The 27,632-nt window shown below is 38.1% G+C and overlaps 1 protein-coding gene across 4 annotated transcripts in view; it reads right to left on the reverse strand.

The window, feature by feature from the left end:
- The window catches only part of NKAIN2 (sodium/potassium transporting ATPase interacting 2), a 979,302-nt gene that overhangs the window by 21,351 nt on the left and 930,319 nt on the right, over nt 1–27,632 (reverse strand). For all 4 annotated transcript variants that reach the window (XR_010933719.1, XR_010933720.1, XR_010933721.1 and 1 more), the window contains one exon: nt 4,399–4,459. Coding sequence is in view for 1 of the 4 variants with exons in the window: in XM_067702200.1 (XP_067558301.1) it covers nt 4,399–4,459 (61 nt within the window). In the remaining 3 variants the exon portion in view is untranslated. The remainder of the gene's footprint in view (nt 1–4,398; nt 4,460–27,632) is intronic.

The following is a 27,632-nucleotide window of genomic DNA, read 5'->3' on the forward strand; positions in this document are numbered from 1 at the left end:
TTAAAGTGTCTATATAAGTATTTATAAAACTGGCCTCTAGAAAAGTAAATGAGATACTGTTTAAAAAGAGAAATAAAGAAAAAAATCCTAGGCATTTGATGTGCCTGCAGGAACTCCCTCTAGTTCAATGATGATTTATTGCTATTTGTGGAGTCTAAGTTTGACTCTTCGCTCATGGAGCCTGAACCCTCGCCTTAGCTCCCTAGAGTGTGGTGCCTCTGAGGCTCTCTGGCTACACTTGCTGCTGAGCCTCAGATATCAAAAATGGGTACAGAGCCGGTCCGCTTCCTATTGATGTCAAGAATATTTCAGTCTTCCAGGTGCCGTAATTAGGCCCTTATCTCCACAGTCCGTTCTCAGCACAGCTACAGAACCCAAACTGTCCTGTGTTCCTTGTGAGGCTCTTAGGAATGGAAACTTAACTAATTTGGCAAGTAGGGAGCTGGCATCTCCTCCTGTACTACACTCCCATCAGGTTGCTTCATTGCAAATCCACAGCAGGTAAGAAGAGTTACACAGAGATCCTTTCCCTGTTTATATATACATTAAACTTTTCCCATCTTTCAGGACTTACTTTCTGAGAGCATTTGTGTGTGTGTGCATGTGCGTGTGTGTGTGTGTGTGTGTTTTATTGTACATTCATCAAGCCAAAACATTTTTAAAGGATCAAAATAATTTTCTTTATAATTACTGAAAACTAGATAGAAATTGCAACCTTTTTTACACTTGAGCATTGGAAGTCATGTGTTCTAGGCAGTGCCTGGAGGTAAACATATAGACAGGTGATCAAGATAATGATAATGCATGGGAAATATCAGTCTAAAGCATTTTACTCAACAAATATTCGTAATTGTCTGTGTGTGAGTGACCACAAGTAAACAGACCTAACTGGACAGAGAACTGGCCCAAATGAGCATCTCCTCCAGGTTGTTTAGTAGTCCCATGAATGTTCATGATAAGCATGAGTCTACTAGGATATAAAAAAAAGGAAAGTAGTTCATATCTTACTCACTGAGCAAAAAGACTAAAATTAGAAAAATTATCTATGATAAGTCTGCTTTTCTTTTAGATTAATAAAGGCACTTAAGGAGTTGTGGTCAAAATACATAAAAAGACATAAGCATTATGGAAAACAGTTTATTAGATGCTTGAAAGATAAGCCTTATCTTCCAAAAGATATTTGTGACTTCACATCCCCTTGGATTTACATGGCTTTGACCAAAACTTGACCTAGGGCAGAATTCCCTAAAATGAGTTCCCTGGAATTATAATTCCCTGGCATATTAAGATTTCTTATGAAAAAAGGTTCCGTGTTCAAATGTTTGGGATATTAACTATACTTTTAGTTTCTGTAAAATGCCCTAACATCTACAGAATGACCACAGGCTGTTCCCAAGTTAAGCCTGGCCCACCCAAAACATCTGGAGACCTTAGATAGCCCCAAACCTTATTCTCTGACACTCACAGTGAACATGAATTTCATGGGGACCTCTTTCAAACTTAGCCAATCCTAAACCCTTTTACCCTGCCTTGCCTGGTCCTTTCCCTGGAAACCACAAAAAAAGCACTTGCTTACAGTTGTGCGTGTGTGTGTCTCTCTCTCTTTCTCCTCCCTCCCTCTCTCTCTCTCTGTCTTTCTCTCTCTCCTCTGTCTCTCTCTCTCTCTGCCTCATGACCCACGATGATGCTTTCCCTGAGTGGCCCTGCATCGCATGCTGTGTTCTCCCTAGGGAACCGTGAATGTAGTGAAACCCTTTTTGGTTTCTCTCTTTGATCGGCTTCTGGCCTCACTGTATCTCATCCAACACAATATGGTTAAAACAAAACTGGATTAGGACAAATTGGACATACTTCTTTATTGCAGTACTCTCAGAGATGTTAATACATACATGTGCATTCTAAATTTTCAGTGTCAAACTTACTTGGCTTTGGAATCTTTTTTGAGCAGTATAGCTTATGGACTAGCATTTCTGGGATCCCGCTTGGGAGGTACTATTCTGGAGAGATACCGATTATCTGTCTAGGAGACTTGGTGTGTCAGTATTTTTCTGAAGATAAAAATGCAGACATCATTGTGAAATAAAATCAAACATTATAGTTTAGAGAAAGCTCAATTCCCATATGAAATTTAACCTATAGACTCATCAAGGATTTGGCACAAAGACACTGAATGGTTAATAGCTGAATGAACTTACATAGTTTGTGGAGTCCATACATTTTAAAATCCATATATCTTTTACCTTTCCTAATATTTACCCTTCCAACAGAATAAATCTTTTGGGCATAGGACAAGTGCTTACTAGATATCTTCTCATGCATCTTTGTTAAGCAGCTCAAACTTAACCTTTCCAAACTGAACCAGTTGCTGCATCCCCATTCTCCTTTCCTCAAGTGACATTTTCATCTATCCATTCACTCATATCAGAAATTCAGAAATCTATCAGTCTCTTCCTTACCGCTTACATAGTACCCATCCATAGCCCATTAATCAGTATTATTTTTATGTTTAATAACATATCTATCCTCTCCCTCTCCAACACTGGGCTTAGTCCAGACCCTCATATCTCAGTCATTTTCATGGTGTCCTGATCTGTCTGTCTTTCCTTCATCTCGACCCTCCCGTTCAAGTCTCTCCTTCATACTGATACCATTATGTTTTTTCTGAAGTGCATTTCTGATTGTTACTCTCTTTCTATTAACTGCCAATTGATTGGCCATCATGCTTTACAAAATAAAGTCCAGACTCCTTACTCTGTCATAACCGTTTTTCTACTATCTCATCTTTTCCAGTCATCTCTGGGTACCCATCTCTAGCACAGAATATAATTCAGTCATATTAACCTGACTGCTCTGCCCCCAACATGGCAGGCTGTGATATGTCTTGGTTCTTTTTCACCTTTTGCCTGGGATCACCTTACTCTCGTATCAGCTATCCAAATATCTATTTATTTTCCAAGACCAAGCTCAAGAGTGTCCTTCTCTATGAAACCTTTCCTGATTCCTTTCCTAACTCCCCACACTATACACTCTACAGAGCTTTATTATACTTATTTGTTCACATGTTTCTTTCCCCTACAAAATGCTTAATTCCTAGAAGTAAAAGACTGCATATTACTCATCTTTTTTTTTTTTCCAATAAAGTTATTTATTTATTTTTGCTGCGTTGGGTCTTCGTTGCTGCGCGCAGGCTTTCCCTAGTTGTGGCGAGCGGCGGCTACTCTTCGTTGTGGTGCGCGGGCTTCTCATTGCAGTGACTTGTTGCAGAGCACGGGCTCTTGGCACGCGGGCTCAGTAGTTGTGGCTTGCGGACTCTAGAGCGCAGGCTCAGTAGTTGTGGCACACGGGCTTAGTTGCTCCGTGGCATGTGGGATCTTCCCGGACCAGGGATTGAACCCGTGTCCCCTGCCTTGGCAGGCGGATTCTTAACCACTGCGCCACCAGGGAAGTCCCTACTCATCTTAAAATATCCCAAAACTGACATAGCACTTGATACATTGAGGAGTGTTTTACAAACACTTATTTGTAAAGGACTATCATTTCCTTTTGCAAACAACAATAAAAACTATGCACTGTATATTTCTAGTTTTACATCGTGTGTGAGTATGATTGAGAATGTACCTCCACTAAATGAATCACATGATACAGCCTCCTTCTTTCTAGTATGACTGGAAAGTGAAGAAGAAACACATATTTCTCTTTGAGTATTTTCCTCGAATCATCCTATTAACAGAGCAGTGGATCCTCATCTTTTCCTCCACTGTCTCAACACCCCAGTCATTATGAATATCTTTGGAAACCAAGAAAAATGATTCCCAGCTCTGATTTTTCCTCAGAATAAATATAGCTGTATGGGCAAGTACCCAGAGAGCACTGAAGTACTTTTTCCAATCCTCCTATTTCAGATCCTTAGGGGGCAAGGAAGGAGTGAAACCTTCTACCTGCCAATTTTTAGAAGAGCAGAGGACAATGGAGCCACTTAGAGGCTTGTGAGAGGGTACCTCCATTTAAACTCTGGATCAACTAGTAGTGCGGAATGCTGAGACTCTGACATAAAGTTCTAGCTATTTGTATCAAATTGTAGGAAAGAATAGGAAATATGAACGTTTGGTTTCATGAAGACAAATTTCTTGAATCAATCTGGAGTCAGTTCTTGTGAGAATTTTTGGAACTATTGCAAATTGTTGATTGTTGGGATTTGTAGTCCTGGGTGAAACTGATTAGTTATCTATATGCTGGATACTTTTATGAAAACCATTTTAGCCTAATGGGCACAAAGGGCTTAGTCCCTATTCTAATGATGTGTTAAGGGATATTGTCTGAGAAGTAGGAAAGCAGGTAAGAGGCAGTAAAGAAGATGCTCTGAACTTGAAAGAAACAGAACAGAGCTTTAATACTTACAGCTGTCCTCTTCTTCAGTTATACATTTCACAACATAACAGGCGTAGATGAACCCTGCCAGCTGAAACAAAACAAAGATGCTTTAGACATGTGGCAAAGGCAGCAGTACTGGATCTCACTGGGGGAGCGACTTTTCAAAGGCATGTGGTTTTGACTAGATTCAGTGTTCCAAAAGAGTTCATCAGACTGGATCTGGACTCCAGTGTGGATTCTTGATTCATATAATGTGCCTTATAAGTGAATATATTACTCTGTTTTCCTTTGTTCTGCATTTATGTTTAAGATTTGTTAATTGCCAGGCAATCTACAAGTTATTTTAGATCCAGAGGAAAAATACAGGGTTATGGCCATTCATCAATGGATTAGCATTTGCATTTGTGCCAGTCAACTTCTAATTCACTTTTCATTAGCCCAGAGCCTAAGATACTAAAATTGGACTCCTGCTGACTATCAGAAAAATGTTCTGAGAAAAAAATATTAAGGAGATTCCTTGAAATGTTGCCTCAACACTTTGTAAGTAAGAAAAACTCTTATTTAGACCAGTAACAGGAACCAGGACATACCGAGTATAGTTAAGATGACATGATACAGAGGAGCAACGGGGTGGGTAACTGTAAGGAATATCACAGTGCATTTGACTGGGATTGCACACATCAGAGCATCCTTTCTGAAGCATACAACAGAGGTCCCTGTGGTCAGGGAAGTCTTTGCTCACTGAAATAGTATCTGTGAAGGAGCACAGTAAGGCCCTTTGATATATGTCCCCTCAGATGGTGTAGTTTTGTATTCCTTCATATAAGTATAATTATTTAGTCAAATGATGAGCACTGGTATAAGGAAGCAAACTAATTTCCTGATATGTGGAAAATTTTTTTTCCAAAACAATCCAGTTTGGAGGAATCCTTAAAGGCATGTCCTCAGGACAGTGATGAAAATTTTTCACGGTGACATTTCAGACAGGCATTGATCCTACTGAGTACTTGGCATTGGGGAAGGGAACCTTGGGAAAAAGGCTACAGTCTTCAATCAGGAAGCTAAGGTACAGGGCAAAAAGTTGCTGCTGTGATAAACCTAATGAACTTGTTTTCCATTAGCTGACAGATTGCAGTATTTCTGGAAGATGTGAGTGGAACATTTTAAGTCAGAGGGTACACTGATAGGTATTTAATGAGAAGAACTATTTGGAGACAGAGGTCCGGTTAAAAGGAACTTTAGAAAATCTTTAATTTTAGTTTGAGAAAGAAAGCACGTTCTGGCAGATTCTGTTCTTTTCCAAAGAGATCTGGCATGAGATAAAACAGTGGTTTTCCTGGCACAGAAACAGTGACCCTGCTTAAGAGAGAGCAATGAATGAGAAAGCAGACTTATGCAAAATATTCTTCACAAGATTTTGTTTTCAGATCCTGGCTGAGAGGGACAGTGGACCCGCTGCCCTCCCACCCCCAAGTGTAGTATCTGAACCACTACACATAGTAACAGAGAGCTAGATAACATACCACTGATGCTACATTAGCACTTAGGTTTTTTAAAATATGTTAGAAAAGTCATCAAGTAAGGATTTTTCTCTTTGAAGTATATGTTGCTATTGGCAATAAAATTGTGATAGTAAGAACAGTCTCCTTATATAATGGAATCATCAGGTTACTGTTTTTATGGGACTTATTTTTAGAATACAGGGTACTATTAAAAACCAGTGTATCCTATTTGGCTTTAGCAAAGATATTGATTTGACCAAACAAAATCACACAGTGATTTGAGCATTTTCACAGATAATGGAGAAACAGATGAACACTTCTTAAACTTTTATCCACCAGGGCCCATGAAAATGCCTGTATCACTGAGGGACCTAGTCCCATGCGTACTTTGTCATGGGTGCTGGATCCGACTGTGGCGAGGTAAAGAGGCTATGGGTTTGGTTAAATCCCCTGGGTACTGCCTGTATCTCCCCTTCTTCCTCCACAGGAAGGCCTTACCATTGTGGCTAAATGCCATAGATTTATCAGTAGTTTATCTCTTCTTTTCAGTTTAAAATACTTACTACTTGAATTATCTACAAAGCAACTTTTTTCCTAATCACAAACTTTTCTCATCACTTAATTACTTTTAAATGAAAATCTAGGTAAAGAGCATTGATAAATTCTGAGATTCAGGGCCAGTGAGTTTAAACTTCTCATTAAAGTGTCACTAGAATCTAGATTATTAACTGTACTCCCAGAATGCAGCCAAGGCACTGTATTTTGCTTACCAGTGATCTTTTAATTGTATTCGGTTGCATTCTTTAACTATCGGGGGAGTGACTTTGATATAAAAGTAAATCCTGCTGCATTTCATTACAAAAGCTTGCTGATTAAGAGAACTTCACCTTTTAAATTGGTCACCTCTAAATACAAATGGAAATTGGTTTCTCCCAAATTAATAAAGATTCATAAACCTCTGTTACCTTTCAATTTTCCTACACCAAATACATGTCTAATTTAATTTTTACTCCCTCACAGCAACTTATAAATTTACCTACAGAAAAGCAGTTTCAACGAATTTCTTACAGCTCTGAATACTTCCTATAACATGCAACTCTGCTAACTGCTGCCCGGGCCACAAAGATGAACCAAGCCAGGGTTTCCCAACCTCGGCACCACTGACATTTTGGGTTGAGTAACTCTTTTTTGTGGGCTCTGTTATGCATTATAGGATGTATAACTACTAACATCCTATGATCGAGACAGTTGATAATTGAGATAATCCAAAATGTCTCCAGACATTGCCATACATCCCTTCAAAGGCAAAACTGCCCCTCGTTTAGAGCCACTGTTTTAGACACAGTCTAAAGGATTTTTGCAGTCTTGTAGCAGGGGTACACATATAATTGTACTTCAAAGTAGATTAAGATAAGTGCCAGGAGGAAGGAAGAAAATTGATTGTCTCCTAACTGACAAACGGTAAACTGGGTGATTTCACGCGTTAGCTCGTTAATCCTCACAGCTACCTTTATATGAGTTTTTGCAGAGGAGAGGTAAAATGGGCCTTGCTTTTCCTGAGCGAGTTCATCAAGCGGGGAAGTTATAGACTGTGTTCAAGGAAGAGCCAGTCCTTCCATCTGATGAGAGTTTGTGACCTCATATTAGAGCAACGGAAATAAAAGCTGTGAAGACAGATTAGGGCTTTAACCAGAGGGCTTTGAGTATGTATCAAATTGCAATTCAAACTATGTAATTTTCTATGCAGTACACTTAAGGAGCACCCCATCTTCTACTGAAGAAGTATAAAATTTTTCACAAAATACATATCCTTCCTAATGTGATATATAGTCCCTGTCTAGCCTCATTTCCCACCACTCCTTGTCTCAGAATTTATGCCAGTATTAAGCTGTTGGTAGTTTGCAGACATACATCAGGTGGTTGCCCTCTGTTCTTTAACTCTTTAACCCCTTATGCCAACAAAGTATGCGAATGCCCTACATCTCCTCCTCCCTTCCTTCCTTGCTCAGCTCTCCACCTTTGAGTAGTTCTAACTCATCCTTTAAGACTGAGTTAAAGTGTTGCCTTCCCAAAGAACTGGCAATCCATTCCCAGGGTAGGTTGTAGGTTGGCATTTTGGAGATAGACCTCGAGAGATGGGGGTGGAAGGCTTTGAGAGGGTAACGGGAAAGGTGAGAACGTCTTCCAAGCAGAGCTCAGGCAACCTATGGGAAGATGTGGATTATGTTCAGAGGGGAGCAAGAGGCCCTGTTTCAGAGGAGTTTGGGCAATGTGAAGGGGTGTAATGGTTCCCAAAGTAGGAAACAGTGACCTACATGGTCATAGTGGATATGAATACCTGGAATGAAAATAAAATTATTTTATTCTGTTCCTTATTTAAAGATGGCTCAGAGTAACAATGAAAGATACCAGTGGTATTATACTAGGCAAACATATAATTATACACTTGTAACAAACCAAAATATTACAGTTGTCTTAGTCTTTGGCATTCAAAGCAGAGCTAAGCCTAAATCTTTTAATTTTTATTTATCTTTTCACCTTGATACATCTAATATGATTTATTCGCTTCTAATTCACCTGATAGGGAATTATATATCATCTTGATATCATTACTGGCTGAAAGGAAATGATATTTTCTCTCTATAACTAAATCAAATTAAAATTCTTTTTTGTATCTACAAACCGAATTATGACTGTATATCCCAGAAATTCACTTAGAAGCTAATAGATAAGAGGAAACTGAAACCTTTTGGTAAGTATTTAAAAAGATTTAATTGTAATAATTGAAAATGTAATAGCCTTAGTGTTTAAAATACTATCTTCTGGACTTTTATTCAGGAAGTTGGAGTAGACATACTTTTCCCTAACCCTCCCACTAAATACTGCTGAAAACCCTGGACATTATATATATAAAACACACATAGGAAGACTCTGAAATATGGAAAGAAGGTAGACTGGCTAGGAATCTTGGGACCCAAAGAAGGACATGGGAGTGAGTCTCCTATTTTTCTTTTGTCTCATATATACCATACTTGGGGCTGAAGAAGCCCATGACACAGAAATGCCAATAGGCACAGATAAAAGAGCCCCAACAAAAGCTTGCTCTCGCTAACCAAAGGACCAGGAAAGGGACAGCCTAACAAGACAGAAAAACAATTTAAGACAATAATAGCCCTCTTTAGCCAACGCCACAGAAAAAACTGTAACCCCACTCCCCAGCCACAGCAACAAAGAAGAGGGAGCCAGGTCTTCCCTCCTGGCCAGGCTGTGGTGTCTGAGAAGTGAGGCAGGGAGCCTGGACTTTCATTCCTGCCAGGAAGGAGGAAGTCCCCCTCCGTAGTGTCTGTAGAGACCCCCAAAGGGAATCTAGACTTCTGGCCTCACTCTGTAGTAAGAAGGCACCCCTCCCTTCCCAACTGGGTGGTGTCAGAGGAGGCTTAGTGGAGAATCAGGACTTTCACCAATGACCAGCAGTAATGAGGTCAATGCCCTGCCCTTGTGGTGTTAGATGAAGCCAGCTGGGAGCAGTAACAAGGCACTCCTACCCCCCCTAGCCTTCCCTGGTACCCTGGTACCTTGGTACCCTGGAGGTACCAGTGAAGGCTGAGTAGAGAGCAGGAACTTCCACTGTCTCCAAGCCTTAATGAGAAGCCCTTCCTCTCTTGAGTATCAATAGAGTCTGAGTGGGGAATCTGGACTTCTAACCCCTACTCGGAAGTAATGAGTCAGTGTCTCTCCTTCCCCTGCCAAAGGAGCGCCAGAGAAAGCCAGCTAAACAGAAGATTTAAGGAAGATATAGAGTCTCATAATATAATACCCAAAGCGTCCATGTTTCAATTTAAAATTCCTCACTGTATCAATAAGGATAAAGTTTTCAACATGAATGAAAACAGACAACCAATGGAAGCTAACACAGAGCTGGGTGACAGATGTTAGAATTATCTGGCAAACATTTTAGAGTAAAAAAAAATGCTTCAGCAAGAAGTTATGAACACACTTGAAATGAATGGAAAAAAAAGTGTCATCAAAGAAATAGAAGATATAAAGAAGAACCAGACTGAAAATTTAGAACTGAAAAAAAAAATTCAGTAACCAAAATTAAAAAAACTCAATTGCAGAATGGAGGAGACAGGACTGAATCAGTGAACTTGAAGATAGAACAATAGAAATTACCCAATATACACGGGAAAAAAAGTAGACTAAAAAAGCAAATGAACAGAGCCTCATACAGCCATAGGACTATAATAAGACATCTAACATTTGTGTCATTGGAGTCCTGAAAGGAAAGGAAAAAAAGAGCAGTACTGAAAAAGTACTCGAAGAAATAGTGACTGCAAATTTTCCAAATTTGACTTATGTATTCAAGAGGCTGATTGAAGCCCAAACAGGAAAAACCCAAAGAAATTCATACCAAGATTCACGATGGTCAAAATTTAGAAGACCAACTACAAAAATCTTGGAAGAAAAAAGACAGAAATATTTATGTATAGCCACTCTGGAAAAGAGTTTGAAGTTTTCTTTGAAAAACTAAACACACAACTGCAATATAACCCAGCAACACACTCCTGGCCATTTATGCCAGAGAAAGGAAGATGTGTTCGCACAAAAACCTGTACACTAAAGCATATAGCAGCTTTATCCATGATAGCCCCAAACGGGATGCAATCCAGATGTCCTTCATTGAGTGAGCTGCTCAACAAACTGGCATATCCGTATTATGGAATACTACTCAGCAGTACAAGAAAGGGACTAGTGATACACGCAACGACTTGTATAAATTTCCATAGAATTATGCTGAGTGAAAAAAGCCAATTCCCGAAGGTTGTATACTGTATGATTCCATTTAAATAACATTCTTGACATGACAAAATTAGAGAAATGGAGAACAGATTACTGGTTGCCAGGACTAGGGAAGGTGGGGTGTCACAGGGAAGTGGATGTGGCAACACAAAGGATTCTTGACTGCACCACTGTCAGCATCCTAATGGTGATATTGTACTATAGTTTTGCAAGATGTTACCATTGGGCAAAACTGGATAAAGGGTACACAAGATCTCTCTGTATTATTTCATACAATTGCATTATGTATTTCGCAATTATTTTCTATGTATTTCTATAATTATTTCACAATAAAAAGATGAATTTAAAAATACTACATTTAGGCAACTGTCATTTATGTTAAAAGACCTTTTCGTATTGTTATTATAATTTCTAAATTTGCAAATATATTTAAACAAGGTGGATGTACTTGTTTTCTTAAGTACAAAGACATTTTAATTCTGAGCCCTTAGATCAACATAGAAGTTCACAATAGTTTTTTATGCTGATACAATATAGAATTATTATTCAACGCTCCTTTTTTGACTGGGGTGGAGATGGGGGTAGCAAACACTTTTTTTTTTATCTGCAAATGTCTCATTCTCAAATAGATTTGTTCTATGTTTCATTTAAATCATCTATTTTTGTTCTGAATTCATAATTCAGATGTTATAAGCCCATGCTTTTTATAATATGAATTTGAACAGAAGGATATTATATGCTCACAAAATATACTTTTAAGTTGCAAATGATTTTACTTGCTCTTTTGCATCTTATTCCATTTACGTATTTCAAGATTGCTTTAGCAAAATATTCTAATATGATTATATCAGTGTTATTAATGAAGGTCTTTTATATGAAATATTTTTTATGTAGACTGGTGTATCATTTCAGTTGTCCACCAGGTGATTCTTATCCTAAACTATTCCAATGGCTGGGCTGTTAAGGAGCATGTTGCAAATTTTCTTTGCTATGAATAATCCAGGTGCAGTTATCAATCTACAATAACTCATGGAGGATTGCCTTTAGGGCTGTTGTGAACTTTCACAGCCTACTGAGTCAGAAAAGCTTTTCAGAGGATCAGAAACATATCTTAATACCAGCCTTTAGGTATTGTGTCGCATCACCAAGCATGACCGTATTAAACACTTTTTAAAAGATTAAATAAAGGTAGACGTACATGCAAACTTGCCTTATCTTCTTAAGGCTGGGAAATGGACTGAACTGCATGCCAACGCTGGCTTAACCAATAATTCCCGTTCTAAATTGGCCTCTGGAGACTGGTAGATTTCTTCAGGCCAACCTTACCAAAGAGTTACCCAGGTTCAAATGAGTCTAATGTATTAGTAAAGCTGGAAGAGCAGGAGATACTCAGGCAGCATAAAAGACGACTAATAAAATTCAAATGTCATCATGGTTAATGCCTCATTCAGAGTTTAAATATCCCATTAGTTTTAAAAACTGTACTGAGAGCAGTGGTTCAACCATTCTGTACATCTGCCATTTGGGAGGTGATCAAATAAATGGCTGATCTAGTGCAATAGAACTGCCACAAGATACCTTTAGTTTTTGAGACAGGACCCATAATGGGAGTTTGTAACCAAAATTGTTCATTGAAAAAGCGAATACAATGTTATATGTCAATTATATCTCAATTAAAAAAAGAAAATGATTGGGAAATGCAAAAAGCAACCTGTCAACAACACACTACTCTTTTGGTAATAAAACTAAGTTTGATGATAAAACTAAGATTGTATACATGTCAGAGGTAATAGGGACCCTGATTTATTTATAGTGAAGCACTTGAGAAAGAGAAGTGCTGCAATGTTCTGTAAAATGTAAACAATCAATACTGTCCAGTAGCAGCTTTGAACAAAGTAAGTACATGATTCTTTTGTGAGCAAATGGTACAAATAGCATAATTTTTGCTCAGAGATAATAGGGATCCTAAAGCAAAAGTAGTTGTACAAGTAAGACATGCAAAAATAAATTAGCCCATCTTAGGTATGTCGACATCAACAGACAGGGTTAAAAGAGTTCAGTGTGTTTCATTGGAGGAAGTGTGCTGTTCTAGAGATGACAGTGAGAGTACAAGGCTAGATTCTTCTGAAGAGACTAGGAGAATTGTACTGCAATACTAGTTGCAAAAATGACCTGTGTTTTTAAAAAAGGTGCTAAAACTATATTAACATTTCTCTCTTTTTCAGAGGTGCTAGATCAGAAGATAAGGAAAATTTGGAATATATAACATACTTGGTGCTTCAGCACATATCACACCATGATATTTCAAGAAATCATGAATAAGATGACATTGTAAGAATATGTATATGTAAATGTATAGTATGTGCATGGAGACTATGCACTGGATCTGTATCTGGTTAAAGACTTAGACTCTGAAAAGAGCCGCAGTGAAGAGATCAGTTTAGAACTGGAGGGCAGTTTCAATAAGCATGCTTCAGGTATCTCACCCTAAGTCCTGTTCTGCATGTCATTTTAAAATTCTTGAGAAAGAACAACAATGATCTGATGATCAAATTCTGTAACTATATGGAGGATGCCTAAACTAGCAGTGTGGTCCTTGGCTAGCTGAAGAGAACTACTGTGTGTGGAACAAGGGAGGTGAATAGCCCCACTTCCTTCTGGTCTCATCAGTCAAAATACTGACAGTGTTCAATGCTGGTACCACAGTTGAAGAGAGATACTCAGCAGAATTGTAACCACACTGTGAAGGGAGATGGAGAAATGAGATAGGATGAGTGAACTTCCCAGCTCATAGAAAGTTCTTTACAAACATGGTGAGGATGGTGATGATGATGATAGAGAATTTCCCATGCAGATTGATGGTTGACTACTTCCTGGGAACATCACTGAAAACCCCATGACCTCTGTGATCACTTCCCTTCAGAGATTTAAAAAATAAGTAATGAGTAAATTATCATTGTTTAGAAATAAAAGTTGGAAATAGTAAGTCCATTCATATGTTTTCTGTATAAATAATATTTCTGTATAATTTCTGTATAGTTAACATTTAGCAAGGAGCAAAGTGAACACATCTACCCATGTTAGTTTAGTAAATATTCTGTTTTTCCATGTTAAAGTAACTGATGAAATATAGCAGGCCATTTAATGTTTGGGCGATGGTGAAAAAGACATTGTCTTTGGTCTCTAGATTCTGTCTGGTCCACATTTCTAGGGGAATCTAGGATCCTTAGAATAATACTGCTGCACATGTGTGGGCACAAGGCCTCTGTTTAGGCAGAAGTCATTCCTTTCAATAGGATACTAAGTAGATTAGACTCCACTAGAGACCTTTCTGGAATTGACCAGTTATCATCTTCCAGACTAGAAGTTGATTTGCATTTAAGTGTTTCTTTACAGAAACAGGAGCTGACTCAAGAAATACAGCTGGGACTCATAAGTCTCACTGGGCAAACTACAAGTCGGATATCAGACTCCTTGCTGGCTCTGTCGATGCCAGCTGGAATGTCCCCATGGCTTGGAGGCATATGCTGTCCTCTCACAGCCCGCAATTTTAGTCCAGGCTGACTGGTTACGTGGTGGGAGGTGTAAGAGAGTTAATGTTATTCAACTTTGATGAACCTTCATGAGGTGTTTCTTCTTTTGGCAAATATTGAGGATCAGAAAAAGTGTTAAATGACAAGCTCATCATTATAAAAAAATTATTGGGCTTCCCTGGTGGCGCAGTGGTTGAGAGTCCGTCTGCCGATGCAGGGGACACGGGTTCGTGCCCCGGTCCGGGAAGATCCCACATGCCGCGGAGCGGCTGGGTCCGTGAGCCATGGCCGCTGAGCTTGCGCATGTGGAGCCTGTGCTCCGCAACGGGAGAGGCCACAACTCCCGTTGTGGGAGGCCCGCGTACAGCAAAAAAAAAAAAAAAAAAAAAAAAAATGATGTCAACAAGAATAGTGCTCTCACTGTAGTAAAAAAGATAAAATAACCCAAAAACTAAAAAGGAAACATCGGCATACCAGCTAGAGAGAAGAGTTGCTTCAAAATGTTACAGTAAACCTTACTATTAAGGTTTTGAAAATATAGTTAAATAGGAAGCTTAGAGTAATCAGTCCCTTTACCATGACATCTGTGGGAATAAGCTTTACACTCTATGAAAAGGTATTTTTATGTAGCATTCAGTGAAGCTTGCTTCTGAAGCAAAGTACTTTCTGTAACATGTGGCAGAGGAAGATGAATGGGAATGAAGGTACTAACAGGAAAAGAACCCCCAAGGGGAATAAGATGTAGATTGTGGAAGACACAAATTTGAAGACCAGTTTCTTCCCAAAGCAATTTTAAAAAGCACAAAACTGAATTAAAGTGTCATTTAAAAGACCCGTCAGCTCTATCCATGTGCAGCAGGGTAATCTAGTTGGACTGAATAACTTTGGAGTCAGAACTTGGCTATGATTGGTATTCTTCACTGTTCCTCTCTTCCTTTCTACCTGAGTTACCTTCTTTTCAACCTAAATCCTACATTATCTTCTTTCTACATAACACACAGCCAATATGAGCGTGAAAGATACAGGTCAAGGACTTCAGAATAAAAGGATTTCATTAATTAATGGTAACACAATTGTTACTACTTGGGAATATATAAACTAGGAAAAACTGCAACTGTATTTGTGTGTTTTACTTTTTCATTTTTCAATGTTTAAACTTCAAGCAACCAATCATCTAACAAACCCCTCACGTCCTGGGAGGTAGAAAAGGAAAGACTAGTGATTACTGTTCAAGGTAATAGCTAGCATTGTTGAAGTGTTCACTATATTCTGGGCATATGTTCACATCTTTACGGCTATTGTTCTATCTATTCTTTCCAGAACCAAGGAGAGATTTTCCATATTACCCATGATTTACAAATGAGAAAGCTGAGGCTTGAGGGAATTAAGTGATGCTCCAAGATTAAGAGATAGTAAGAACTTGAATCCGGTTCTACAAACCTGAAATACTATGTTTTTCACTTTTACATGGTATTGTTAACTTATCCAACTGGCAAAACTGACTACTGTCGCATGAGGGAACATAAGATTGTAAAACTCTGAGTGAATTCATATTCAGAAAGAAAAATCCTAAAATTAAGTTCACCAACTTTTCCAAGTTGAAATTGGAATATAGAGGATAGTATTGAGCTTTGGATTAGCAGAGGTTGGAAATCAGCAAGAAAAAAACTGGCTCAGCTATCAGACAAACCATGGAGGAGTTTAATGCCACTTGTGGGGAGCCTGGGGTGTGTAGAAGAACTGGAATGTTCCTCCCACCCATTTAATTACCATTTCAGTTCTCTTTCAGTGATTCCAACTCATCATGATTTTATAGTCCTCTTCTGAATTGTTTATATATGCCTCTACACACCAGAGTGGGCTTCTTATATTAGAATATATTGGTGAGCACCTAACTACCATCAGTTTACTGTTGGTGAGCAAGGCAAGCCTCACATTAGGTGGATGGTCATAGGGGCGGTGTGGTTCCAAGAGCCTGAAAATCTAATCAATGGCTCTCCTTGCTCATATGATAAAGAATTGATACCAAAGCATTCAGGAACATGTGTGATTTGGCCCAAGGTTATCCTTCCAGCCCCAACTCTTGTGGCTCCCCTTTAGTCTTCCATATTAAATCTCCAGGTAGTTACCCCCATATATATGACATACTGCTGGATACCTTCATGCTTTTGAATATGGCATTCTCCTACCCAACAAATAAAATTGAACACCATATAGTGAGTGCCTACATGCAGCATGGGCTACTTCAAGACTACTTTTCAGGGAAGTATTTCCCAAATGTCAAAAGGCACAGATAGGTACTCTCTGCTCTGTACTCATATAGCACCCTGTTAAAATACCTATATTATACAACTTAATTAATATTATCGGAATTCTTTTTTGGTCTATTAACTCTTAAACTCAGCTATGAGGATTCTCAAGACTCCCCATGAATATTTCTATGATCCCAGAAAGATCCCTCTTGCCCCTGTCTTGTCACCATTCCTCCTATTCCCACCCCACCCACCAGGCAACCAGTGTTTGGAAGTCAGTAACCATATAATAATTTTGCTGGGTTTTGACTTCATATAAATAGAATCATAATGATTTATGTGTGGCTTCTTCCACTGAGCATACTATTTTTGGGATTAATCCAAGATATTGCATGTATCAGTAATTTAATCTGTTTTATTTTCAACCAGCATTCTGTTGTATGAATATTCATATATCGGTTAACTTTTGCTACATAGCAAACCACCCCAAAATTTAGGGTTTGGAAAAAACATTCATTTTTTGCTCATTGTCCTGTGGTTTGGCAATTTGGGTTGAGTTCAGATGGGCAGTTCTTTTGCTAGACTTGGTTGATTGTTAATCATCTAGGCGGCTCTTTTCCTTGGGGTTGGCTGATTGTTAGTTGAGGTGATAAGGACAAATGTACCACATATTTGTAGTCTCACATATTTAATCATCTATCAGGGAAATCTGGCTTGTTCAAACTGATGTGGCAGTTTCCCAGAGCAGTAATAGTAGGCTGAACTTTTCAAGTCTCTGTATTATTTTTGCTATCATCCCAGTGTCAAAATGAATGGGTTACCATTACAGCAAAAATCTCCCATGATACCACAATTTACTTATCAATTAACCTGTTGAAGGAAATTAGGGTTGCCTCCATGTTTGTGGCACTATGATTAAAGCTGCCCTAAACATTTTCTACAGATCTTTTTGTGAACATACATTTTCCTTTATCTTAAAGAAATACCTACTAGTGGAATTGCTGGGTCATTGCAGGGTAGGAACCTGGCTGAATGGAAGTGGTCTGGGCCTCTGTAAACAATTAGCAGGGAGAATAAACAGTGGTTTCTTCAAGACTATAGATCGCTAGTATCCAACTTTTATCTTTATTTTTATTTTTTGGTATGTTTGTACAATGTGATCATCTTCCCAGTATCTCATTATGCCCTAAACTTCAGTAAAGTTTCGCTATGCGTTCTTACATTAGCAGTCCTTTGGGGAACTAAAGGAATCAAGATAACAATGTACAAAGATGAGATGTAAGGAGACAATTGAGAATCCAGTTAAAAGAGTGGAGTTAGGGGTGTCAAGAAGGGCCCTAAGATTCTCCCAGTGATACTGCAGAATACATTGTGTATGGGATGGGAATTTGGACTATTTTTTAATCCCAGAGAACAAGCCGATCACAGTAGATGGAAGGCTTTCACTGGCAAATGAATAAGCATAATGCCTAGCACTTAGTAAGCTCTCAAAGATTAACTAGTTTCTATTTCCATCTAGTTCCAATCCTGTATCTTGGACTAATTTGAATAATTATACTTTAGGATTTCCTGATTAAATAGTGACAGGAAGTTATGTTTCATATAGTTTACAGATCAATGTGAAGATAAATGAAGTCACAATTATGAATGTACTTTGAGCTCTTAGGAGAAATACCCTATGATTTAATCATTCACATCATCTCTAATTGTTCATCAGACTCAGATTCTATTCAACCATCCTCCTCGAGAAGGAAGGAGGTCTTTTTATTTCTTTTTTGTTCCCAGACGTATTGATTGTCTCAAGTGGTTTCTGTTTCTGCTCCCCACCTTTTCTAACTGTAAGGATGTAGAAGTTGAGAACTGTCATCTAATTTAGAGACTTTTATGGAAACACCTTTTAAAATTGAAGTTTAGACATACGGATTAGAATTGTTTCTCTTATCTCCCCAAATTGTAAAAGTCCTTTAAAAGGTATTATTCTTTATTAGTAAATATCATTCATATTTCTGAGCTCTAAATCTTTCTATATTTATATTAAACTAATTCTATTTGGATTACGAGTTCTTATTTTCTCCCTCTATTATATCATTAAAGCTTTCTCATTATACACTTGTCAGAAATTATCAGAGAGAGTACAACATTGATAACTCCATTAAAGAAACAGAGAAAACAAAAGAGGAGAAAAAAGAGGATTTGATAAGTTTGTAAAGATACGAGGAAAAAAAAAAACTTCTGAGAATGGCCCCCATGCTGGGATTTTTAAAAAATTCATTATTTAGAAATTATGATCCAGATGTTGTAAGAACCATGTTTTTGTTTCTTTAATTCAGCATATTCGTATTTAAACTGACTTGTAGTTTTTTGCCCCTAATCTGGGAAAATGTATTTTTCATTCCATTATATTATTTATTATATTTGAACATACACAAAGGAGCATGCTCTTCATAGCCACAGTGTCAGCTCAGAGAGAGAAGGAGCAGTCTGCTTTCTTCCTATCTTTAAAGGTGCTATCATTATCAGTGTTCTCCCAGAAAAGTGAGGCTTGATGACTACCTTCTCATTTTACCTTAAAGGCTTCAAAATTGTTGAAACCTCATTACTGAATGTTACTGCTGTGCACACGTGTATGAGTGCCTGTGCGCGTGTGTATATGAATGTCTGAGGAGACATTCTGAGGAGGGTCTGAGGAGAGCAAGAAATGGTAAGCGATGGCATTCTGTTGATTTTCATGGTCTTTTATGAAGGTTGACTGAGTTCTAAAATTAGTCTCCATCTGCTTCTGCAGATCAATTTTCTAAAATTCAGACAGTTAAACAGAGATGTTTTTCTACACCTAATTTCCCCCCTCCAATTCTTATGTACCCATCTAGAATTTGTTTGTGACTAAGTGTAATTCCTTCTAAATACCTTTGTTCAGATAGCTGATTTCAACTGTTTGCACCTTCACTATCCCAGTGGTATACCATACTCAGTCTTTACATCTTCCTGAAAAGCAGGTAGACTTTGCTGTTCCTCGTCTCTGATGAACATATTCAATCTGAGGGTATTAGTAAATGCTAAAATTAGCATTTTATTATGTTCACACACAAACTCTTTTACTCCTCACAATCTTCTTATGAGGTAGGTATAATTATTACACTCCCTTTGTAGGTGAATAATTTGGGTTATAGAGAAGTTAAATGACTTTGTGAAGTCACCTGCTATCAAGCCATAGGGCTGGGATTCTAATCCAAGCTGGCTAGCTCCAGAATACATGCTTTTAACCACTATTCTATGCTGCCATTCCTACCTAGGACACTAAAGACTGCATTCTCCTTGGCACTTTGCCTTTTTAGAATAGCCATTTCATGAACTAAAATTTGTCCCTTGAAATGCAGCTGGTTAGGAAAGTAAGCACAAGTAAGTATCAAAAAGCATAACTTTCTTTCTGGCCTTTAACATTATTTATTTATTAAAAACTTGAATTAAAGGGAATACATTTTCTTATTTAAATCCTTAGGCAATTAAAAAAATCTGATCACACGGTAATATATTTCCTTGATTACATCTTATTTTGCAGAGGTAAAAATTTCAGGCTCAAATCAACTATTTCTGTTTCTTAGTCACAATTAATAGGCCGAACACCTAAGCCTCTAATCTAAGTTTCATATCTACATGTAAGATGAAATAAACTATGATGAAGATGAAATATAGACACCCAGCAGTAGAAAAAAGGAAACTTAAATTTCCTAAAAGGTAAAGTAACTGAGAAAAAAATACTGGGCACAAACATACATGAATAATTGTTAATATAGAGTTCCTATGGTTTGAAGTTTGGGACTCTGTTATTGGAGAAATTCTTTTTAAAAACACAGTTTTATCTATTAGAAAATATGGTATAATAGAAAGATGTTTAAAAAAATTACATTGTATAATAACACAGTTCAGGCTTTATTAAAGCAGAAGTGCAAAGAAATACGAGGCTATCGTAGGAATAAAATGCACAGCCACACCCACAGGAGCTTATACTATTTGGAAGGCAAGGGAAACAGACACACACATACAGACACACACACACATCACACACTACTTGAAAGGTAGAGAAAAGGACTGGAGGGATGGTGTACTTTTCCACTGCCTTTCTGTGGCTATGATTTCTTTTCCTACTCTAAGGGGGTGTATTGAGTGATTGGAGGGTGGATGAAGAAGAGAGGTAAAACAGTCTACTTCCTGTTCTCAGTTCTTCTAGCCTAGAATTGCAGCTCTGTTTCAAACTCAATAATGTCTCAAGTATGGTGTGTCCGGTAAAAATCGAGTATAGTGTGCAGTAAACCCCAGGACACTGGCATTCTCAGAAAAAATCCAATGCTATACTATTGGGTAGAAATATAAAGTCCATAGTTTTGCAAATATATCTGTGGAGGCTTAATGAACAACGAAGGAAAAGTTAGGTTTAATCATTTCTCATAGGGTGGTCTGATTGTGAACAGAGATCTCTGTGCATTGTCTCAGAACAAAAATTCCCCCAAACCAAACTGCAAATGGACTCAGGAGGATGAGATTTGATTTTCTTTCCTGCCAGAGATGCCAGCGTTAGTCAAAAGGAGCAGAGTATTGAAGCTGGCACAGCAAGTGGGGCACTTTCACGTTGGTTACTGAATCTTCCCAGGCTGGACCACTTCAGATTTCTTTTTTGGTCCTCTTGGCCTTGACCCTTTGGATACTCGCAGTATTTCAGCAGCTTGACCTTTCTAAGAGAACAGAAATGTTCAGGATAGTAAAAGGAAAAAAAATCTTTATTTCAGTTAAACCAGTGTCAAGAGTGTTCTGAAGCTGCCCATTGCAATAACCTTGACTGATACAGCTTGGTTTCTCACAGTGTTATCTTAGCTAAGATGGTAAGATGCTCAAGATGAATGAATAATTGAAGCTATGAGCACTTTCCCACTTCAGAGAGAATATCTGTTTATATTCACATGGAATGATAATACATTTTTCATGATAAATTGCAAAGTTCTACCTGTAAACAACTATATCCTATTCAAAGAGTTTTTTGGGGGGCGGGGAACAAAATGGGATTAAACAAACAAAATTAACGTATTGTTTCCTGGGTGGTCAAAGTTTCTTAAATACTTTAGAACTTGAATATATTGTTTGGAGATGAGCTCAATTTATAATGTAGGTTCTTTTAAAAAAAAATCTGTATCAATTTCTTATTTAAGCCATTAATCCAATGGGTGAAAAATAGAAGTTCCTTTGAGGAGATGAAAGGCTGGCTTCATACCAAGAAAGCTGCAAAAGAAGGTTCAGGGTGACTTGGCCCAATTAGTCTCCTGGAAAATTGGCAGATGCAGAACTCACTTCTGAGTTCCATTTTTGTCTGTCTCAAGAACTGTCAAATACTTGCTCTCGCCTTTACGGCTCAATCCATTGAATACTTAATATTCCCAAATCCTGCAGTTAAAAGAGATGAAGCATTTTCTCTTCATGGAAGAGAAAAACTTGCTTATAAAATATAGACTGAGTCCTTTCCACATGCTCTGCCCAAGTGTAGTGGGAGTATTAAGAATGAGAGATCAGGAAATGAAAATTTACTGTTCTGTCAAGAGTTGGGAAATTTACTTTTTAAAATAATCATCAAATTCCTTGACAGAATTTCTGGAGCTCTGTACTTTTCTTTCCAACTGCACCCCAGGCATCTCTCCTTCGGTGTCCTAGTAGACCCTGCAAACTTTCCATGCCCCAAACTAAATTCCTGCTCTTCTCTCTAATACCTGAGTTTACCCACAGTCTTTCTGTTTCAGGAGATGACAATGCCATCCTTTTACACGTTAAATCCCAAAGCCAGTGGAGACCTCCTGGACTCTTCTGTCACACAATAGAACAAATCTGTTAGGAAATACTGTAGGATTTGCCTCTAAAGAATATCTAGAATCTGATCACTTTTAACCTCTGTTGTCTCCCAGCTCCAAGTTGCCATTTCTCTCACCTGGATTGCTGTAATAGTCTCCTAATTCATCTCCCCACTTCCACTCATAATTTACTTGCAACATAGCAGCCAGTGTGACCACTTAAGAATGTAAGTCAGATCATGTCCCTTCTTTGACCAAAACCCTCCCTGGCTCTCCAGTTTGCTCAGAGTAAAGGCCAAAGTCGTTACAGTAGGGCCCAAATGTGTCATAATCCTTTCCGCATTACCTCTCTGATCTGATCCTTTCCTCTTCCTCCCCTTGCTCACTGTTCTCTTGCCACCATGAACTTTCTTGCTATTACTTGAGTAAACAGGCCAATTGTAGCCTTTAGGCATTGGAGATTCTCTCTGTACCTCTTGCAAGTTTTGTTCAGATATCACCTTCTCAATGTTACCTTTTGATCTTGACTGTCTATTTTAAATTGCACCTTCCTTGGCACTCTCAATACCTCTAACCCTGCTCTGTTTTTTCCAGAGTAATTTCATCTGATACATGGACAAGTCCTTTTTATTCCATTCCTAAAGTTATTTGTGTGGTTGACCTGGGTTATTTTGTCACTAATGATCTAGGTAGAAGTTGCTGGGTCTGGTTCCTCTTGGTGAAACTGAATGTAAATTGTAATTTGGTCCTGGTATCCCACTTAGAGAAAATTCCACAAAATTTCTTCCATATTCAGGTTTACCTCCATCCCTATCCATCCTGAAAGCCTATGATCCCATTTCTAAGGGTGGAGTCTTCATCCTCTGGGCCATAGTTGATCCCTTCACTATGGTTTAGATGCTGCATCCTCCTGCTTCCTTCCTTCATCACCTACTTTACTTCCACCTTTACCCTTAAATGTTCCCACTCTACTGTTTTTTTTCCTCTCAGGAAAAAGCCACTGAAATTATAAAAAGCCTTCCATTGACCTATGTCTTTCTGTCTATCTCTCCTTCCCATATGCAGCCAGGTTTTGAAGGATTATTCTATACTTGCTCTTCATGTCTTTCATCCCACAACCCAGAGAAATCAGGCTTGCATCTTCTCCTCTACAGTAAAACTCTTCTCACTAAGATGATATCCAATGACTTTTCAGGATCCTAAGTCCATGGACAATATTTAATATTTGTCATGGACAAATTATGATTACTCAACTTGGCTTCAGTTCCAATACCACTGAAAAACGCCAGTGTCTTGAAAATCTCACATCCTTTCACCTTAGTGACAGTAGTCTCTTCCCGTTTTTCTCCCATCTATTGATAAACTTCTGTCTCCTTTCTGGGTTCTTTTTCTTTCAACAGAACATTAGGTAAATATGATTCCAAAGTTGCCTTCTGGGCCTTCTTTGCTTCTCACTTCACACACTTCTGTAATCACTCTCACAACGTGTACTGTCTGTGGACTTTGGATATAATTTTAATGAGAACAGTATTATACATAGAGAAGTTGAAAGCCTGATTGCTCTGGGTTGTGGAATGAAAGTCATGTGAAGAAACAAGTATAGAATAAATCCTTCAGATAAGTGGCTGCAAATAGGAAGAAGATTCCAAATTCACATCTGCTGCTCACCTCCGGTACTTCAGACTCTAATGTGCAGCAGCCCATGCTGCACTGGGATGAGCTAGGAGCAACTCAGATGCATCTCGTTTAGCACTGAGTCCTCTTTGCCTTTTACTCTGGCCCTCCTCTCTTGCTCCCTGTCTCAGCAAATAGCACTGTTATCTATTCCGTTGCATTAGCCTGAATTTCAGACTTTATCACTGACACCTGCACCCTTACCGGCGCTCTACTAAGTCCGGAGTTTCAGCTTGCTAAGGATCTGTAAACTCGGTTCTCTTTTTTCCGAGCACATTGCCACTGCTTTAGTCTGGGTCCTTGCCATTTCTTGCAGAGTTTACTGTAATAGGTTGCCAATTCATTTTCCACGCTGCTGCCAGAATGATCTTTCTACAAATGCAATCCTAACGTGTTAGTCTTCCTTTAAAAAGCCTTTCACGTTCCTTCAGGACAAAATTCAAACTCTTTCACCTGGCGTATATGGTATTTCAAGATTTGCCTTCTGCCTGTCAACACCAGCTTGATTTCCTTTGCACTTTATGTTGTAGCCACACCAAACTCCTTGCAGTTGTTCATAAACACCACTCTCTCACAGCTCCCCCAACATGTAACAGCCCCTGGCCCTGCTTTTCCTTCTACCTGACAGGGAACTGTTATATTCAAATTGAGAATTCTTCCTATTGGTGTTTCTTCAAAAGTCAGCTTAGAAGTCATCCCCTCAGTCTTTGTTTGGGGGTCCTTACTTTATGAGACGATCCCTTCTTTTCAAAATTTGGATTTAAATTTCAGTAAGTTCAAAATTAAGCTATGCTCACTAAATAAAGCTAGAGAAAGAAAAATAGAAATTAATTGTAATTTCAACACTTGTCTATCCTATCCTATCTATCTACCCACCTTCTATCTATCTATCCATCTAATAAAATGTATCTATAATATACATATAAACCCACAGTTTTGAAAAATGTTAAATACCATCATATTATACATGCTGCTTGAGGCCCACTCTTGCCTCTAACAAAAATGTCATGAAAGTCTTTCAATGACAATAAATAGAACTCTGGACCATTTTTTGATAATGGTTATATTTATTCCATTACGTAGATCAGTATAATTCACTCAATCCCCTAACATTTTCAGGTAGTTTTCATTTTTTTCTATTAGAGACATCTATTAAAACATGGTTGATTAAGTTATCGAATTATTTCTTTAGGACATATTCAGAATGGAATTGCTGGCATGGATTCTTTGATAAATTTCACATCTTTTGCAAGTCTTCACTTAATCCTTCTATAAACAATTTCGAACTGTATTTTATTTAATTAATTAATTAATTTTTGGTGTGCAATATAATGATTCACAATTTTTAAAGGTTATGCTCCATTTATAGTTCTTATAAAATATAGCCTATATTCCCTGTGTTGTGCAACATATCCTTGGAGCTTATTTTATTTTTTAAATCTTTTTTTTAATTTTTAAATTTTATTTTATTTATGTTTTTATACAGCAGGTTCTTATTAGTCATCCATTTTATACACATCAGTGTATACATGTCAATCCCAATCACCCAATTCATCACACACACACACACACACACCTGCCACTTTCCCCACTTGGTGTCCATATGTTTGTTCTCTACACCTGTGTCTCAATTTCTGCCCTGGAAACCGGTTCATCTGTACCATTTTTCTAGGTTCCACATATGTGCATTAATATATGCTATTTGTTTTTCTGACTTACTTCACTCTGTATGACAGTCTCTAGATCCATCCATGTCTCAACAAATGAACAATGTTGTTGCTTTTTATGGCTGAGTAATATTCCATTATATATATATACCACAACTTCTTTATCCATTTGTCTGTCAATGGGCATTTAGGTTGCTTCCATGACCTGATTGTTGTAAATAGTGCTGCAATGAACATTGGGGTGCATGTGTCTTTTTGAATGATGGTTTTCTCTGGGAATATGCCCAGTAGTGGGATTGCTGGATCACATGGTAATTTTATTTTTAGTTTTTTAAGGAACCTCCATACTGTTCTCCATAGTGGCTGTATCAAGTTACATTCCCACCAACAGTGCAAGAGTGTTCCCTTTTCTCCACCCCCTCTCCAGCATTTGTTGTTTGTAGATTTTCTGATGACTCCCGTTCTAACTGATGTGAGGTGATACCTCATTGTAGTTTTGAGTTGCATTTCTCTAATAATTAGTGAGGTTGAGTAGCTTTTCATGTGCTTCTTGGCCATCTGTATGTCTTCTTTGGAGAAATGTCTATTTAGGTCTTCTGCCCATTTTTGGATTGGGCTGTTTGTTTTTTTAATATTGAGCTGCATGAGCTGTTTATATATTTTGGAGATTAATTCTTTGTCCATTGATTCATTTGCAAATATTTTCTTCCATTTATTTATTTATTTATTTAGTTTGTTTTTTGCAGTATATGGGCCTCTTACTGTTGTGGCCTCTCCCGTTGTGGAGCACAGGCTCCGGACGCGCAGGCTCAGCAGCCATGGCTCACGGGCCCAGCTGCTCCGTGGCATGTGGGATCTTCCCGGACCGGGACACGAACCCATGTCCCCTGCATCGGCAGGCGGACTTTCAACCACTACACCACCAGGGAAGCCCTATTTTTGTTTTTATTTCCATTACTCTAGGAGGTGGATCAAAAAAGATCTTGCTGTGATTTATGTCAAAGAGTGTTCTTCCTATGTTTTCCTCTAAGAGTTTTATAGTGTCCGGTCTTATATTTAGGTCTTGAATCCATTTTGAGTTTATTTTTGTGTATGGTGTTAGAGAGTGTTCTAATTTCATTCTTTTACATGTAGCTGTCCAGTTGTCCCAGCACCACTTATTGAAAGGACTGTCTTTTCTCCATTGTATATCCTTGCCTCCTTTGTCATAGATTAGTTGACCATAGGTGTGTGGGTTTAACTCTGGGGTTTCTATCTTGTTCCATGTTTCTGTTTCTGTGCCAGTACCATACTGTCTTGATTACTGTAGCTTTGTAGTATAGTCTGAAGTCAGGGAGTCTGATTCCTCCAGCTCCGTTTTTTTCCCTCAAGACTGCTTTGGCTATTCGGGGTTTTTTGTGCCTTCATACAAATTTTAAGACTTTTTGTTCTAGTTCCATAAAAAAATGCCATTGGTAATTTGATAGGGATTGCATTGAATCTGTAGATTGCTTTGGGTAGTATAGTTATTTTCACAATATTGATTCTTCCAATCTAAGAACATGGTATATCTCCATCTGTTGGTATCATCTTTAATTTCTTTCATCAGTGTCTTATAGTTTTCTGCATACAGGTCTTTTGTCTCCCTAGGTAGGTTTATTCCTAGGTATTTTATTCTTTTTGTTTCAGTGGTAAATGGGAGTGTTTCCTTAATTTCTCTTTCAGATTTTTCATCATTAGTGTATAGGAATGCAAGAGATTTCTGTGCATTAATTTTGTATCCTGCAACTTTACCAAATTCATTGATTAAGTCTAGTAGTTTTCTGGTGGCATCTTTAGGATTCTATATTTATAGTATCATGTCATCTGCAAACAGTGACAGTTTTACTTCTTCTTTTCCAATTTGTATTCCTTTTATTTTTTTCTTCTCTGATTGCTGAGGCTAGGACTTCCAAAACTATGTTGAATGATAGTGGTGAGAGTGGACATCCTTGTCTTGTTCCTGATCTTAGAGGAAATGCTT

This window comes from Pseudorca crassidens, chromosome 13 (assembly GCF_039906515.1).
Source record: "Pseudorca crassidens isolate mPseCra1 chromosome 13, mPseCra1.hap1, whole genome shotgun sequence".
In the NCBI taxonomy this organism is placed as follows: domain Eukaryota; kingdom Metazoa; phylum Chordata; class Mammalia; order Artiodactyla; family Delphinidae; genus Pseudorca; species Pseudorca crassidens.